At 43.2% G+C, this 18,101-nt stretch overlaps 1 protein-coding gene across 47 annotated transcripts in view; it reads right to left on the bottom strand.

The window, feature by feature from the left end:
- Positions 1 to 18,101, bottom strand: part of HHAT (hedgehog acyltransferase) — a 354,661-nt gene that overhangs the window by 34,911 nt on the left and 301,649 nt on the right. For 19 of the 47 annotated variants that reach the window (XR_015143028.1, XR_015143021.1, XR_015143022.1 and 16 more), the window contains one exon: positions 5,319 to 5,403. The exons of 26 other annotated variants lie outside the window; for them this stretch is intronic. Coding sequence is in view for 5 of the 21 variants with exons in the window: in XM_086343254.1 (XP_086199380.1) it covers positions 5,319 to 5,403 (85 nt within the window). In the remaining 16 variants the exon portion in view is untranslated. Of the gene's footprint in view, positions 1 to 5,318; positions 5,404 to 10,233; positions 12,657 to 18,101 lie in introns of those variants that run through there. 2 more of the 47 variants (XR_015143041.1, XM_086343261.1) reach the window with 1 other exon arrangement.

Here is an 18,101-nt window from a genome sequence, read left to right as displayed (position 1 = left end):
CCAGTCTGAGGACTTTTCAGAAGGTGAGATGTGACCCACGTTTCCTACCATTTCAACATGTCCCTGGCTACATATCAGTCTCTACACTTTCCCTATATCCATGCATCCATCTGTTTGCCAGATGGATTGATAAAGAGTTATTTCCTCTGGAGAGCTTGGAAAAGTCACCTTATGCTAGGCAGTTGCAAAGCATAAGGACACCAGAAATACCAAACTAACATGAAAGTCAGGGACGAGAATGATTCCTGGACTTGAGCAGATGACCGATGAATCTTTTTTATTTTTTTGGATTTACAGAGTGAGCGAGGAAGGAGAAATCAGATAGGGTGGGATAAGAGGGTGGAAGAAAAGGTAGATAGGTAAATGCGTGAACTGATAAAGGGAGGATGGATGGACAGACAGAGGTTAGATGGATGAGCTGACAGATGTCTGGAGGAAAAGATAGGAGAACCGTGTCAGATCAACTACCTTTTATCTCTAAACTATTTTTAACAGGCTTATTGAAACAGAACTGAAATACCACACAATTCACCCATGTAAAGTATATATATATATTAATAATTCAATGGTTGTTCATATACTCATAGGAATCACCACAATCAATTACAGAACATTTCATCACCCCACAAAAGGAACCCCAAGCTCATTAGCCATCACCCTCCAAACTCCAATCCTCCTAGCCCTAACATATTTTTGTCTCCGTAGATTTGCTTATGCTGAGCATTTCATATAAATGAAATCATACAATATGTGGTCCTTAATGACTGGCTTCTTTCACTTATAATAAAGTTTTCAAGATTCACCTATGTCATAGTATGAATCAGTACTCCCTTCCTTTTTATTGCTGAATAATAGTCCACTGTATGGATACTGTTGTTGTTTAATCACTAAGTCATGTCTGACTCTTTGTGACCCTATGGACTGTGGCCCACCAGGCTCCTCTGTCCATGGTATTCTCCAGGCAAGAATACTGGAGTGGGTTGCCATTCCCTTCTCCAGGGGATCTTCCCGACCCAGGGATCGAACCCATGTCTCCTGCATTGGCAGCCAGATTCTTTACCAGTGAGTCACCTGGAGAGCCCTCCACTGTATGGATATACCACATCTTATTTATCTGTTCATCAATAGACATACAGGCTGTTTTTACTTTTTTGGCTATTGTCAATAATTTGCTATGAGCATTCATGTACAAAGTTTTTGGTGTGGGTATATACCTAGGATTAAATAGCTGAGCCATATGGTTATTCTATGTTTAACTTTTTAAAGTCCTACTTATTATTTTTAAAATTTTTACTTACTTTTATTTTTTGGCTGCACTGTGTGGTACGTAGGCTCTTAGTTCCCCAACTAGGGACTGAACCCACACCCCCTGCAGTAGAAGCACAGAATCTTAACTGCTGGACCGCTAGGGAAGTCCCCATGCTGAACCTTTTGAAGAACTGCCAGACTATACTCCAGAGCATTTGTTTTCTGCTTTATATTCCCACAGGCAGTGTATGAGGGTTTGGATATTTCTACATCCTCTCCAACACTTATTTTCCATTTTTTATCTGTTATTACAGCCATATTAGTGGTATCTCAGTGTGGTTTTAATTTGCATTTTACTGATGGTTAATGATTTTGAATATCTTGTCATGTGCTTGTTGGGTGTTTGAATATCTTCTTTGGATAAATGTCTAATCACCTTTGTCATTTTTAAATTGCTATATGTCATTTTACTATTGAGTTACAATAATTCTTTATATATTCTTGACATAAATTATCAGATATATGGTTTGCAAATTTTTCTCATATTTTGGTTGCATTTTCACTCTCTTGATGTCCTTTCAATCACAAAAATTTTTTATTTTGATGATGTCCAATTGATCTATTTTTTTCTTCTGTTGCTTGTGTTTTTGGTGTCATATCAAAGAGACCATTGGCTAATCCAAGGTCACAAAGATTGATCCCTATACTTTCTTGCAAGAGTTTTATAGTTTTTGCTCTTACAATTTAGGTCTTTGATGCATTTTGAGTTAATTTTTATATATGGGATGAGGTAAGAGTCCAACTACATTCTTTTGCATGTGGATATTCTCCAAAATATTTTTGATAGAAGGGGCCATGTGAGCAGAACGATGTTAATAATTTTACCAATATTACTTCAGGAGCAAAGGTAAAGAAACAGAGGGAAAATGTGTACTGGCCATTCTTTCTCCAAAATTCAGAAATGAATCTATGTGAGCTACAAAAGGGCTTTCCTGGTGGCTCAGCTGGTACAGAATCCACCTGCAATGCGGGAGACCTGGATTCGATTTCTGGGTTGGGAAGATCCCCTGGAGAAGTGAAAGGCTACCCACTCCAGTATTCTGGCCTGAAGAATTTCATGGACTGTATAGTCCATAGGGTCAGAGAGAGTCGGACACAACTGAACGGCTTTCACTTACAACCAGGAGGAACTACAAAAACAGTGGATAGACATCGAGTATTTCTGTCCTTGACTCAGGGGCCAAAACTATTAAACTGCACAAATATGAAGACTTAGTGACTCCCTAAAATCTTCTGTGGGAGAATTCTGAAGGTCCCTTCCGTCTCTCCTGTCCTCTGACACCAGGAGCCCTTGTCACTCATCACGTGGCTGGCCCTCCTGATCCTAGTACTGCTTTCCTCCAAATCCGTCCCCACATTACCTCTTTCAGAATCTTTCAGAAATGAGATCTGTGCCACTCTCTGGCCCAAGTCTTCCTGGGACCCAACCCTATTTGCAGCCTATTAAGGATGAAGCCCACGCTCCACGGCATGGCAGGCATGGCCTTCATTACCTTGCTTTCCAGCTACCTTCCTGGTGTTCCCTGGTGCAATCAGCCTATTCCCTGACATCAAGCTTCTCATCCTCTCCTGCTGTGATCCTAAGATGCTTGCAGTTTCCCGGATGTGCAATATTATGCTTCTATGCCTTTGGGTAAACTGTGCCGATCCCCCAAGTCTGATACTTACTCATCCCGTTAAGCCCAACTCTGTCACCTCCTCCATGGTGAATTTCTCACCCGGAAGATAAAGTTAACCATTCGCCTCTCTGTCTCCAAAGCAGTCTTTCCCTAAGCACTATGTCCCAAAGCACTGTGAAATATTTTGCCATAGTTGGTTTTCACTGTATCCCAAGCATCCAGCACAAAGACCAGAAGGAATACAGGAAGGCCCTTTCCTTAAAGTAATTTTCTCTGTTAAAAAACAAAACAAAACAAAACAAAAAACCTTAGCCTAGGGACTTCCCTACTAGTCCAGTGGTTAAGATTCCATGCTCCCAGTGCAGGGGACCTGGGTTCGATCTCTAGAACCCAGGTGCTGCAAGTGAGAGCATGGATGATGCAATGAAAGATCCCACGTGCTGCAACTAAAGACCAGGCACAGCCAAAATTAAAAAAAAATTAATTTAAAAAATAAAAATGATTTTAGCCTTATCCAGACTCATCTGCCCACTGTGCCTCTTTTTCCTGAATCAAATAGACAGAGACTCTTTTTATACATCTTATTTTCTTGCTATGCACTTTTGCTTCATTTAGTACGATCCTCCCCAGGATAGCACTTTTTTTTTTACAGCAAGGCAAAAAGTAGGACCCATCCCCTCCAGCCACCTTGTTGAGGCAGCCATGAAGAAAAGTAATCAAGAGGCAAGCTTCAAGGATGAGAAAGTAAGTGATAGGTAACTGCGGACACAAACAGAATGATAAAACTGGAGCAGAAAACCATTTTATTATAAGTTTTCTGGTTTCTTCTAGCTCAGGAAACAATGACTTTCTGAGGAAAGACATGGCTCCAAAGACAGGTCTGTGTGGCCGCCATTTGACTGTATCTGTTATTTGAAAGTCAGCCAAGTAATAGCACTCATTACATCATCTGACATCTTTTTGGTCGTCTGTGACTGACAGCCCTCAGGATACAAAAAACAAATGGCTCAAAATCCTTCTCATATAGGAAACCCAACTTGGAACCAAGACAAATGAGGATGGTGCCGTTCACCCAATGTGGAGACAAACGTTGCAGAAAGGTAAATCCGGTTTATCAAGCAAAATTCCATGTTTTCATGTCGTCATAAACCGGGTGGCTTGGCCTCCTCCAAGCAAGCCAGGGACATCTTTCTAATAATCTCTGGGAAGAGCGCTATATCCCCTAGCTCAACCCTCAGTTACTTGCTTTCTGCTCCCCCTAAAAGTCAAAGTTATAGGTAACTCCCTTTGGTATATACCCTTGGCCCTGGAAGTCTTTTAACAGTGTGCATGTATGTTAAGTCACTTCAGACTCTTGGCGACCCCATGGACTGTAGCCCGCCAGGCTCCTCTGTCCATGGGATCCTCTAGACGAGAATACTGGAGTGGGTTGCCATGCCCTCCTCCAGGGCATCTTCCCAAACCAGGGATCAAACCCGCATCTCTTACATCTCCTGCATTGGCAGGTGGGTTCTTGACCATTAGGGCCACCCGGGAAGCCCTTTCTAACCCTGGGAAGCCCTTTCTAACAGCAAAGGAACACAATCACCATTTAAAACAGAATATTCGATTTCCCTTTTATTTTACGGATAATCTTCTCAGTGTTTTTTTTTTTTTCCTCCAAGGTCACATGAAAATGCCACCAGAAAAATAAATAAAAGTCCTGAGACGTGCTGCCGAGAGACCTAAATAGGGCTAAAATCAGCAGCTGCCTCCTTCTCTGGGCAAGAGCTGGCAGCAGCTGGACTGTGACAATACCCAGAGGAGAACAGCGGGGAGCAGAGAGGCGCTGCGGTCATGCTGCTAGGCTGGCACCGGGGGACAGAGGCTTCGAGCCTGGGGCTGGCTGGATGCCAGGCAGCTCCTGAGCAGAGCATCGGCCCTGCCCGCCTGCTCCCTGTACAGGGAGATGTAGACTTCCAGACCGGTTATCTCTACCTGCTGCTTCCTGTACCAGCAACGCCATGGGTTGCAGACTTCCATATATATATCTTTTTGGAGGCACAATTCAATCCATAGCACCTCCTTTGCCATGCTCTTCTAAGTAGGTTCCCTTGTAAAGAATACTCTACAGCAGCAGGAAATATGGCTGGGGGTGGGGTGGGGTAGGGGCAGCTGGGAGGCTGCAGGAATCCGTCACAGGGTCACCGCAGAGAAAAATGGTCCAGATACGACTCAAATGCCTGTCGGCAGGAAGCTCTAACTCTCACACAATCCTGTGTGGAACCACACAGCTGCTCCCCAAACAGGATTCTGCTTTTTTTCTACCTTTAAGACAGTGATAAGGTTTTCTTCATAGTTTTCATTCTCATTTACTGAATATTCAGGGGAATACTTGACTGCTTTACTTACACTCCAGGGAGAGGACCGCAGTGCCCAACAGAATTCCTTAGGCCAGGGAAAGTTCGCCCGGATAGATTCCACTTTCTGATCTTTACTGCAAAGAAAAGAACCACAACCAGCCCACGCTGCTGCCTTCTGCTGCATTTCCAGCACCGCACAACATAATACATCATGATCACAGGCTCTTCCAGCAACCATTCCCGAGACTGTTTGGTTTCTTTGGTAATCCAGACAGCACGCCCAGACAAAACCATCCTCTCCCTCTTGCTTTCTTGGTCTGAGCAAGGATAACGAGAAACAAAGGGCAAGCTAGTGCAATGCCTGAGTGAGCCAGAAAGAGGCAAAACCAACACCCTGAGGGCTGGGGCCAGGAGAGCCAGAGGCCTTCACCACCCAAGCAGGTCAGGGCGAAACTACAGCAGTCCCTCCTTACACGCAGGAGACGTGTTCCAAGACCCCGGAGGATGCCCAAAACTGCAGATAGTACTAAACCTCGTGGATGCTCTTTTCCCCTATGCATACACACCTGTGATAAAGTTAAATTTACAAAGTAGGCACTTAATTTACAGTAAGAGATAAATACCAGCTGATAATAAAATACAGCAATTGTTAACAGTATACTGTAATAAACAGCTTCCCCTTGTGGCTCAGCTGGTAAAGAATCAGCCTGCAATGTGGAGGACCTGGGTTCGATCCCTGGGTTGGGAAGATCCCCTGGAGAAGGGAAAGGCTACCCGCTCCAGTATTCTGGCCTGGAGAATTCCATGGACTGTATAGTCCATGGGGTTGCAAAGAGTTGGACACGACTGAGCGACTTTCATGTTCACTCACTGCAATAAAAGTATGTGCATATGGTCTCTCTCTCTCTCAAAATATCTTATTGTAAAATTTAATGTTTTCCCCATCTTAATTAAGCATCTGTAATGTACCATGGCTATAGCTTCTGTAGTTTGTCGTGCAACAGCAAAACTAGCATGAATTTCTTGTTCCTTCTCCATAATTTCACATGTAGAAATTTCATTCTTACTGTAGCTCTTCGCATCTCAGCATATGATTTTTTTTTCCCCTATTAAGTCAAAACCGTCCACCTTTTCACTTAAAGCACTTACTGCTTTCTCCTTGGCATAACTAAATTGCCAGCATCACTACTCTTGCGCTTCAGAACCAGTATTAAGTAAAAGGAGGGTTACTTGAACAGAGCACTGTAACACAGAGAGCTGACCTGGGGACAGCTAAGTGATTAGTAGGGACAAGCTCTGCCAAGGGATGATTCATGTCCCGGGTGGGACGGAGCATGGCGGCAAGAGACATCACCACACTAACTCCAAACAGCGTGCAATGTAAAACAAGAATAGCTCATTTCTGGAATTTTCCATTTAATATTTTCAGATCACAGTTGCCAACAGGCAACTGAGGAAAGTGAAACCAAGGATAAGGGGGGACGGCTTTACTTGCAGAGAGATGCAGACCAGCTAGGGGCCACCCATCTAGGGCTCAGGGGGCTGGTCTATCAGCTCCAGAAGCTGGAGGTCTGGTCTCTTCCCCCACCCCCACACTGATAACTATCAGGAACAGAACAAGCCAGGCACCCGGGACTTTGTCTCCAACAGTGACACTCGGGGATGTTCTGTGATGAAAACGGGGTCTCCTGTTATAGCTTAGGCCTCACAGAGAGGCCACAGTGGTACAATGTAAAGCTATGGGATTTAGAGTCAAAGGCTTCTGACTCACCTGGTTCCTCAGCTTCTGAGCTGCGTAACTATGACCAAGTTTCCTGACCTCTCTGAGCCTCAGTTATTAGTAATACTGGAATGATGTCTGCCTAAGCTATCTCCCAGGGGGTTGCAGAAAAACCAACTGAACTAGTGCCCTGGAAATTACTTAACAAACAGTAAAGAACTAAAATAGTAATAATGGACACTACTAAGAACCATTAAATCATACTGAGTCAGAGAACTCAGGAAACTCTAAATAGCCTAGGCATCTATGCAAAGGAAAGCAAAGGAAAACTTGGTTAGTAGCTGGGGCTCTGGCCCCACACCCTATGTGGACTCCAGACTGAACCACTGGGAAGCTTCTTTAAGTCAGATCAGCTTGAATGTCTCAATGTCCCAGACTTTAACAGTATGAACCCCTCCCTATCTGTCTCACACACACACACGTCACCGATTATTTCACAGAAAGACACAGAACTCCCAGGCCCACTCCTGCCCTTCCCCAACCAAAACAACCAAAGGGTCCAAGTGACCACATAGGAGGCAGAGAAAGTCTCTGCAGGGAGAAGAGGGAGAGAATCTGGAAAGAGGCCAGGGGAGAGATGACAAATTGGGATCATTTAAATGACCATGCTCCTGTGGCAGCTTTTCTGTGCCTCTTATTAATTGCTTAATAAGCAATTAAGATAGATTGCAAACCATGGTCAGTCACAGTCCTTCCCGCCTACTTGTGTCAACACCCTTCACAATCTGATTTCGCAGTTCTTCCTATGAGGAGATGAAATCTATTTCCTCTCTCCTTGAGTCTGGGCTAGTATACCACACACTTTGGCCAAAGGATGCAGCAAGACTGATTATGGTTCTGAGCCTGAAAAGCTCTGCACGCTGTCTGCCCCCTCTCTTGAACCACTATGACTGCCGCATGAACAGGCCAGGACAGGTCTGCTGAAGGGTCAGAAATCAACACAGAGAAGACCTGACTCAGCCAGTTCATCCCAGCGAAGGCCCTAGAGACATGACAGCCCAGCTAAGATCAGCAAACCCAATGCAACGACAGTTGACCCACAGATGGATTCATGCAGCTATCCTAGATAAGCCAGACTCCAGCTGGAAGAGATCTGTGCATTACATAAACGCTTGTTCTTTTAAGCCACTAAGTTTTGGGGTGGTTTTGTTACGTAGCAGTGGCTAACTGATACATGCTAACCTCAACCACTGTCTAGCTCATATTAACACTTCTTTTCCTTTGGGCTTGAATAAAGATGATGAGGTAGGACTCAAAGGACAAAGTGACCTTCTTTCCCTTTAGAGCAGCAGCCTTCAAACTGCGAATGCATACAATAACATGGAAAACTTTGGAAGAATGAATTTCCAGATCCTAAAAATTAATCTGAGGCTAAGTTTCTCCTTGCCCTTCTCCTCCTTCTCTCCCTCTCAGTCTCACACACACAGACACATGGCTTTCATCTCACTTTACAAAAAAAAAAAAACACAAAAAACAAGGAGAAGCTTCTTCCCCATTCTTCTTATTCAGGATATTGCTCTAGGATGTAAAACCCTTAAGGGAATCAGTACAACACTTTGAGAAACTATTTGACCACCTCTACGAAAGCTGAATATATGCACACCCACTGACATGGCAGTCCCTCTCCAGTAAAAACCCAGCAAAAATGCACACAGATCTTCACCACGTCATATATATGACAGTCCATAGGACCTTACTGCTATCATGTTCAACAACAGTAAAATGGATAAATTGTAGCACGTTCACACAATGAAACACTTTATAGTAGTAACAAGCAGGGGAAAAAATCTATAACCACAGTCCAAAATATGGATGAATCTCTCAACATGATATTGAGCAAAAAAAAAAAGTGAGACAAAAAAGAATACATATTATGTAATCCCCTCTCCTTGTAGAATCACATAATATATGTGTATGTGCATTAAACAAACAAACCAGCTACTCAAGAAAGCTATGCATTTAGATGTCAGAATAAGGCAAGGCAGTAACTGGCAGGGGTCATGAGAAGCATCCTTTAGACGCTGGATATACGTGTGTGTTTGCCTAGAGAAAATTCTCAAGATATTAGCACTTTGCTAGGCTGTATAGAAATGACAAGCCACTCCAGTGTTCTTGCCTGGAGAATCCCAGGGACTGGGGAGCCTGGTGGGCTGCCGTCTCTGGGGTCGCACAGAGTCAGACATGACTGAAGCGACTTAGCAGCAGCAGCAGCTATATTTTAAATCAAAAGCTTTACAATAGTGGAACAAACTAAAGCAACAATTAGATAATTCCTTTAATCAAATAACCATAAATCCCTACTTCATCCATTTCAAGAGAAATTTACTTTTCATGTTTAATAGTTATCAAAAGTATCACCTTTGAGTTACGTATTAATAAGAACTGTAATGACAACTCAACCCAGGAGAAAAATGTTCCTATTTCTAGCCTTATGGTGACAGAAAACCAAACAAAATCAATGCTGCAGAGAAGTATGATAGTTGAATAAGAAAATAACTGAGACAAGACAAAATTGTACCAAAGAAATTAAACAGAAATATGATATCAAGGAAATACTGTGAAAGAAGGGCTTGCTCATTTATATTTTTAAAAGGATGATGGTCAGTATTAAATCACTAAGTTATTTATAATTTATATTATTTAGAGCTATCAGTTTTGCATTTAAACATCAGCATTTATAATGTGACAAAAATTAGGTCTTTTATAATTATTTAAATTTACAATAGAAAAAGTTAGGTGCCTACTTTAAAAGTCACAGCAGGGTATGTAGCTCCTCAAAGTTACTTTATTACGATGAATATAAGCAAAAAAAAATTATACCAAAAAGTGATTCAGTATAAAACAGTCTCCCCGTATACCCTTCCCTTAAGGACCTGTACCCCTTCATGGACCACTGCCTTGTTCTGGCGAAGGGGCTTGTGCAACTCAGTGAAGGTGTGACCCAGGCTGTGCAGGGCCACTGATGATGGGCAGGTCATGGTGGAGAGTTCTGACAAAATGTGATCCACCAGAGGAGGGACTGGCAAACCAGTCCAGATTACTTGCCCTGAGAACCCCGTGAACTGTATAAAGAGGCAAAAAATATGTGACACCGAAAGCTGAGTTCCCCAGATCAGAAGGTGTCCAATATGCAGCTGGGGAAGAGCAAAGGACAGATACTAATGGCTCCAGAAAGGAGGAAGCAGCTGGGTCAAAGTAGGAGCGGTGTTCGGTTGTGGATGTGTCTGGTGATGAAAGTAAAATCCAATGCTGTAAACAACAGTATTGCATAGGAACCTGGAATGTCAGCTCCATGGATCAAGGTAAACTGGACATGGTTAAGCAGGAGATGGCAAGAGTAAACATCAACATCATAAGAATCAGTGAACTAAAATGGACAGGAATGAGTGAATTTAATTCAGATGACCATTATATCTACTACCGTGGGCACGAATCCCTTAGAAGAAATGGAATAGCCCTCATAAGCAACAAATGAGTCCAAAACGCAGTACTTGGGTGCAGCCTCAAAAGTGACAGAATGATCTCGGTTCATTTTCAAGGCAAACCATTCAACACCATAGTAATCCAAGTTTATCCCCCAACCACTAATGCCAAAGAAGATGAAGTTGATCAGTTCTATGAAGACCTAGAAGACCTCCTAGAACTAACACCAAAAAAAAAAAAAAAAATGTTCTATTCATCACAGGGGATTGGAATGCAAGAGCAGGAAGTCAAGGGATACCTGGAGTGACTGGCAAGTTTGGCCTTGAAATACAAAATGAAGCAGAGCAAAGGCTAATTAAATTCTGCCAAGAGAACACGCTGGTCATAGCAAACACCCTCTTCCAACAACACAAGAGACGACTTTACACATGGACAATAGCAAATGGTTAATACTGAAATGAGACTGATGACATTCTTTGTAGCCAAAGATGGAGAAGTTGTATGCAGTCAGCAAAAATAAGACCTGGAGATGACTGTGGCTCAGATCATGAGCTCCTCATAGCAAAATTCAGGCTTAAACTAAAGAAAGCAGGGAAAATCAACAGGCCAGTCAGGTACGACTAAAATCAAATCCCCTATGAATATACAGTGGAGGTGATAAATAGATTCAAGGGATCAGACCTAGTAAACAGAGTGCCTGAAGAACTCTGGACACTATGGACAGAGGTTCATAACATTGTACAGGAGGAGCAAACAAAATCATCCCAAGGAAAAAGAAATGCATGAAGGCAAAGTGGTTGTCTGAGGAGGCTTTACTAATAGCTGAGGAAAGAAGAAAAGTGAAAAGCAAGGGAGAGAGGGAAAGGTACACCCACAATTAAATGCAGAGTCCCAGAGAGTAACAAGGAGAGACAGAAGGACTTTTCAATGAACAATGCAATGAAACAGAGGGAAATGACAGAAAGGGAGAGACTAGAAATCTCAAGAAAATTGGAAATATCAAAGGAACGTTTCATCCAAAGATGGGCACAATAAAGGACAGAAATGGTGCAGATACAACAGAAGCAGAAGAGATCAAGGAGAGATGGCAAGAATACACAGAAGAACTGTACAAAAAAGATCTTCACGACCCAAATAACCACGATGGTGCGGTCACTCACACAGAGTCAGACATTCTGGAGTGTGAATTCATGTGGGCCTTAGGAATCACTGAGGCCAATAAAGCTAGTGGAGGTGACAGAATCCCAGCAGGCTATTTAAAATCCTAAAAGACAATGCTATTAAAGTGCTGCACTCAATATGTCAGCAAATTTGGAAAACCCAGCAGTGGCCACAGGACTGTAAAAGGTCAACTCTAATCCCAATTCCTAAGAAGGGCAGTACTAAAGAATGTTCAAACCACTGGACAATTGGAGTCATCTCCCATGCTAGTAAGGTTACACTCAAATCCTTCAAGCTAGGCTTCAGCACTATGTGAACTGAGAACTTCCAGATGTTCAAGCTGGGTTTAGAAAAGGCAGAGGAACCAGAGAACAAATTGTCAACATTCGCTGGATCATAGAGAAAGCATGGGAATTCCAGAGAAACATATACCTGTTTCATTGACTATGCTAAAGCCTTTGACTGTGTGGCTCACAACAAACTGTGGAAAATTCTTCAAGAGATGGGAAGACTAGATCATCTTACCTGTCTCCTGAGAAACCTGTATGTGCATCAAGAAGCAACAGTTAGAACCTTGTATGGAACAACTGACTGGTTCAGCATTGAGAAAGCAGTACAACAAGGCTGTATATTGTCACCCAGTTTATTTAACTTATATGCAGAGTACATCATGTTAAATGCCAGACTTCATGAGTTACAAGCTGGAATCAAGACTGTCAGGAGAAAGAGCAACAACTTTAGATATGCAGATGATACCACTCTAATGGCAGAAAGCAAAGAGGAACTGAAGAGCCTCGTGATGAGGGTGAAGGACAAGAGTGAACAAGCCAGCTTAAAACTCAATGTTAAAAAGAAAAAACTAAGATCATGGCATCTGGTCCCATCACTTCATGGCAAATAGAAGGGGTAAAGGTGGAAGCAGGGACGGATTTCCTCTTCTTGCATTCTGGAGTCACTGCAGATGGTGACTGCAGCCATGAAATTAGAAGAAGATTGCGTCTTGGCAGGAAGGTTATGACAAACCTAGACAGTATGTTAAAAAGAGACATTACTTTGCTGGCAAAGGTCCATATAGTCAAAGCTATGGTTTTTGCAGTAGTCATGCATGGATGTGAGAGCTGGACCATGAAGAAGGCAGAGCACCAAAGAATTGATGCTTTCCAACTGTGGTGCTGGAGAAGTTAAGAGTCCCACGGACAGCAAGGAGATCAAACAAATCAAATAAAATAAAAAAAAAAAAAAAAAAGGAAATAAACCCTGAATATTCATTGGAAGGACTGATGTTAAAGCTGGAGCTCCAATACTTTGGCCACCTGATGCAAAGAGCCAACTCATTTGAAAAGACCGTGATGTTGGGAAAGACTGAAGGCAGGAGGAGAAGGGGATGACAGAGGATGAGATGGTTGGATGGCATCACTGACTCAATGGACATGAAGTTGGGCAAAACTCCAGGAGACGGTGAGAGACAGGGAAGTCTGGGGTGCTGTAGTCCATGGGGTAGCAAAGAGTTGGACACAATTTGGGGACAGAACAACAATCACAACAAAGCCCTGTGATAGTGGTGTATGCCACCTGCATTATCTCACTAAGCTACATTAGTCATATGCTTCTGGTTACAAGTTACAGAAACCTAACCAAATTGAATTGTCAATAAGTGAAGGATCTGAGATTTAACTCTACTTGCAACAAATTAGCCTCCCAGTTTCATGCATGTCCGCAGAAGACACAAGACTACTGGGACAGAGATGAAAGACTTTATCCCTCAGTAATAACAGTAGCCAGAGCATCTGTGCCATTTCCCTGAGCCCCAGACGCCACAATGCAACATCAAGAGGGCCAGGTGATACCTGCATATGCAGAGGGTCATATTATAGGAGATTATCCCCAGCCATAGGAATCTAAATATTTTATAATGGGCAGTAAGTATTGCCTGACCTCTGCCCCAGAGGGAGATTATTTTTATTCACTGGACAATAATCAAATACCATCTACTTCAGAGGAAGACACTCTCTCCATTTTCCAAAGATACTCGCTATACAAATATTCGTGGAAAGAAAGCCTGGAACAGAAGCAGTCAGTGTATCTGAGCATAAGACATGCAAAAACACAGGAGAGCCTTGGAGAATTGTCTCCCAACATGAAATGAGTGAAGAAGAAGAAACAACAGCTTTTGAAATTGAAAAGTAGGTATATGGGTTGGCTTCAAGAACTCCTGGCTGTAGGGTGCTTAAGAGTATGTTGCAGTGGCTTGTCTCGGAATATGATCTCTGAAACAGTTTCCAAAGATCAGTTCTGCTGTCCTCAAAGTCGTCTTCCTTCTCTACTTGGCTCTCCCTTGATGGCAGCAAGAGGGCTCCCAACAGCTCCAGCCCAATATCCTGACAGCTCTGCAACAAAAGAAAGAGAGCTTCTCCTTCCTGACAATTTCCAACAAAAACTCCAACTGCACCACCTGGGGAGACGGACCATACGGATGGGCCAGTCCGGCTCCCGTGGTAACCCCTAGATCTCAGATGGACGCAGACTGAGAGTGAGGTGAGAAAGGTTTGGTCCCAAAGAAGGGGGAGCAAATGCTGAGCAAGTAAAACTTTTCCCTACACTGCTTTTCCCTATACTGCTCTCTAAATGCCCTTAAGACAACAAATCTCACATGTGCACTTCTGTGAAATTAAGCATCGTTTCTTTCTACAGGCGGATTCGTATTTTAATAAGACTAGCAGCATATCCAAATTGCTATTTTATAATCAAATTTCCTGAGGAAAAAGCTACTGCCGTGGTGCCGCAAAAGGGATGTTCTGTGAAATAGCAACTGTTACTGGATCGTGCTGTGGCAGGTAAAGGGACGGCTCCTCCAAGGAAGGCCATGTCTCAAACCCTGGAACTCACGTGAGTTAGCTTACCGGGCTTTGCAGGGACACTGCAGGTGTGATCACGTGATGGATCCTGAAATGGGGAAATCATCCTAGATTATCCAGGTGGAGTTCATAATCACAAGGGTCCTTATGGAAGAGACACAGGAGGAGTCAGACGGCAGGTGCTGAGATGAGAGCAGCAGAAAGGATGCAGAGAAGATCTGAAGATGCTACACACCTGAGTGTGAAGCAGCAGCAGAACATGAGGCAAGGGTTGCAGCTGGCCTCCAGCACTCAGGCAATCAAACTCTCCCCTTGCACTCCCAGAGGAACCAGTCTTGCCAACGCCTTGACGTTAGCACAGCAAGCCTGATCTCAGACTTCCGGTCTCCAGAATGCGCATGTGTGCTAAGTGACTTCAGTCGTGTCCGACTCTTCACGACCCCATGGACTGTAGCCCACCGGGCTCCTCCGTCCATGGGATTCTCCAGGCAGGGAGTGGATTGTCATGCCCTTCTCCTGGGGATCTTCCCGATCCAGGGATCGAACCTGCATGTCTTTGGTCTCCTGCCTTGGCAGGCAGGTTCTTTACCCCCAGAGCCACCTGGGAAGCCTCAGGAACAGAAGAAGATAAAACTGTGCTCTTTGAAGCCAGCAAGTTCATAATCATTTGTGACAGTGGCCACAGGAAATGAACAAGAGTGTCGGCATAATGAGAGCAGGTAGTGCCCGGTACACTGGCAAACAGAAACAAATTCAGCGACGGGTTCTATCGCACAAAAGGATTTGCTCCCGAAGCTGAGACACCTGATAAGGATGACTCTCGCTACATTCTGCCTTTCGTTACAAAAATGTCGCTGATTTCCAAATTAAATATTCTTAACGTCTAACACTGTAAAAACTGTTCAGTGGTGAGAGGAGAAAATCAGGTGAAAGCGTCTCAGTGCCTGTGACCGCCAGGGCAGCACTCCTTCCATCCTCAGCCTGCAGGGCAGGTGCTAAGCTATTTCTGCACCCCTTTGGTAGTATACCAGTAATCGCAATAAGCAAACAAAATAATCATATGAATTCCAGGATGTGTGTTCATTTCAGAAACCACACCTGCACAGCAATCCCATGACTTCCTGGTGTGGGCCTTAGAGTACAGACTTGGGAATCCTGGTACAGATATCCTCTTATATATCAAGTACATATCAGATTTAGTTAGAAGTCACAGGGGACATATTTAAATTTTTATAAAATTATTTTGGTTTAATTCTACTACCATGTTTGTAATGTGCCTTTTTTCTATTGAGAAATAACTGACATATAATTGTTGAGCTTTAACTGACATACAATATTGTATGAAAGTGTATACATAATGATCTTACTGTAATGTGCATGTGGATCTCACACTGCATATAAATAACTGGGGGCCAATGAGAGGTAGAGGCTTCAAACCAGTAAGAATCAAAATTTTCTTTCTATTCAATGAACTGTGCCTAACCATACTAGTCTTCACTTGATATTCTATCTAAAGACACTTTAAAATGTCCACAAATTCCATAAAACTCTTTTCAAATGAATTCACAAAAACTCCTAGTTAACAGGAAAAAGTGTCACATGACCTCACAGAAAGTAGGACTTGGATGAATGATGATTCAAACTCCCTTCAAGATATCATAACAGAAATTCTCTCAGCTTTCCCATAATCCCATGTGCGCTTCTGGATAAGAACTCCCACTCTCTATTCCTCACACCCTATGCCTAGTGTCCTGGCCTGAAATGCTTTTAGGAAAGATGATGCCCACAACATCTGGGTGACCACACGGCAAAGATGAAAGTAGAAACAAAGGCATCTGAAGGTCTTGAAATCCAAATTCCAAGAATGGCCCGTAATGGACCAGTGGGCAACCCATGGATAAACTGCTTAATCTATATCAACATGTTGACTTCACCACCAATACAATGGGTGGGAAGCTCTTGTTCCTCAGATTCTTCAGGAAATTGCATAAGATCCAGTGGGGCAGAAGCAGAATCAGTCAGAGCAATGAAAACTCCATGCTAAGAGCAGGGCTAGTGAAGAGGATGAAATAAGTCAACACAAAGAAGATGCCTGAGACAGTGAGTGACATGTGCCCTCTATCTTCTCACATTGAAGATGAAATTTCAGTCCCCAAAATGTAATGAGATGTGAGGGGAATGAGTTTCTCTTTAACCACCACCTTCTGGAATTTCCAGTGCAATATCCCAACTTGGCTTTAAATGAAATGCCTGTCCAGAGCCATTTGAGCTGGGAGATGAATAAACACCTTGGACAAGCTAGTAATCATGAAGAAAATACACCATCCCTTTTCTCTGCTAGAGACAGCAAGCAAATATGCAGAGTGTAAAGGTTCTGACCTGTCTAAGAAAATGACTAGCTCATCTCTCATTGCAATCTGGAGGGAAAACAACCAAATTTTCCTTGCCTTGGTACAGGGGACCCTCAGGAGCTAAGTGCTGAGATGGAGTTTGCCAACCTAGATCAGGCAACAAGAAAGAGGGGAAAGTGTGTGTGTGTGTATTACATGTGTATGTATATGTGTTACATGTGTGTGTGTTATATGTACTGTAAGACACGTGTGTGTGTAGTTAGGCAGAAGAATGGTTGATGGAAGCCAGGTCTCTACCACCTCCAACAAATGCAGAATCCATGGCTCCACAATTAGGAAATGATTAGCCCCCCCCCCTTTTATTTTTTTAACAAAATTCATGTCTTCTGTTGACAGGAGTAGATGGAGTTTTCAAAAGGAAAACAACTCTGAACCCAGATGACACTATAAAGCTCCCAGTGCCCTTAGGCCAGATGGATTGCCAGTACATACCCATCCTTAGTTCTAGTTCAGTCGCTCAGTCATGTTCAACTCTTTGCAACCCCACGGACTGCAGCACACCAGGCTTCCTTGTCCATCACCAACTCCTGGAGCTTGTTCAAACTCATGTCCATGGAGTCAATGATGCCATCCAACCATCTAATCCTCTGTTGTTCCCTTCTCCTCCTGCTTTCAATCTTTCCCAGCATCAGGGTCTTTTCCAATGAGTCAGTTCTTTGCATGAGGTGACCAAAGTATTGGAGTTTCAGCTTCAGCATCAGTCCTTCCAATGAACACCCAGGACTGATCTCCTTTAGGATGGACTGGTTGGATCTCCTTGCAGTCCAAGGGACTCTCAAGAGACTTCTCCGACACCACAGTTCAAAAGCATCAATTCTTTGGTGCTCAGCTTTCTTCACAGTCCAACTCTCACATCCATACCTGACTACTGGAAAAACCATAGCTTTGACTAGATGGACCTTTGTTGGCAAAGTAATGTCTCTGCTTTTTAATATGCTGTCTAGGTTGGTCATAACTTTTCTTCCAAGGAGCAAGCGTCTTTTAACATCATGGCTACAGTCACCATCTGCAGTGATTTTGGAGCACAAGAAAATAAAGTCTCTCGCTGTTTCCGTTGTTTCCCCATCTATTTGCCATGAAGTGATGGGACTGGATGCCATGATCTTAGTTTTTTCAATGTTGAGTTTTAAGCCAGATTTTTCACTCTCCTCTTTCACTTTCATCAAGAGGCTCTTTAGTTCTTCTTCACTTTCTGCCATAAC

The sequence above is a fragment of the Bos grunniens genome, chromosome 16, assembly GCF_055505025.1.
Source record: "Bos grunniens cultivar Pamir isolate PY7600 chromosome 16, Bosgru_T2T1.0, whole genome shotgun sequence".
NCBI lineage: Eukaryota > Metazoa > Chordata > Mammalia > Artiodactyla > Bovidae > Bos > Bos grunniens.
Note: the sequence above shows the minus strand (reverse complement) of the source record. Positions and strands in the feature narration are given on the sequence as shown.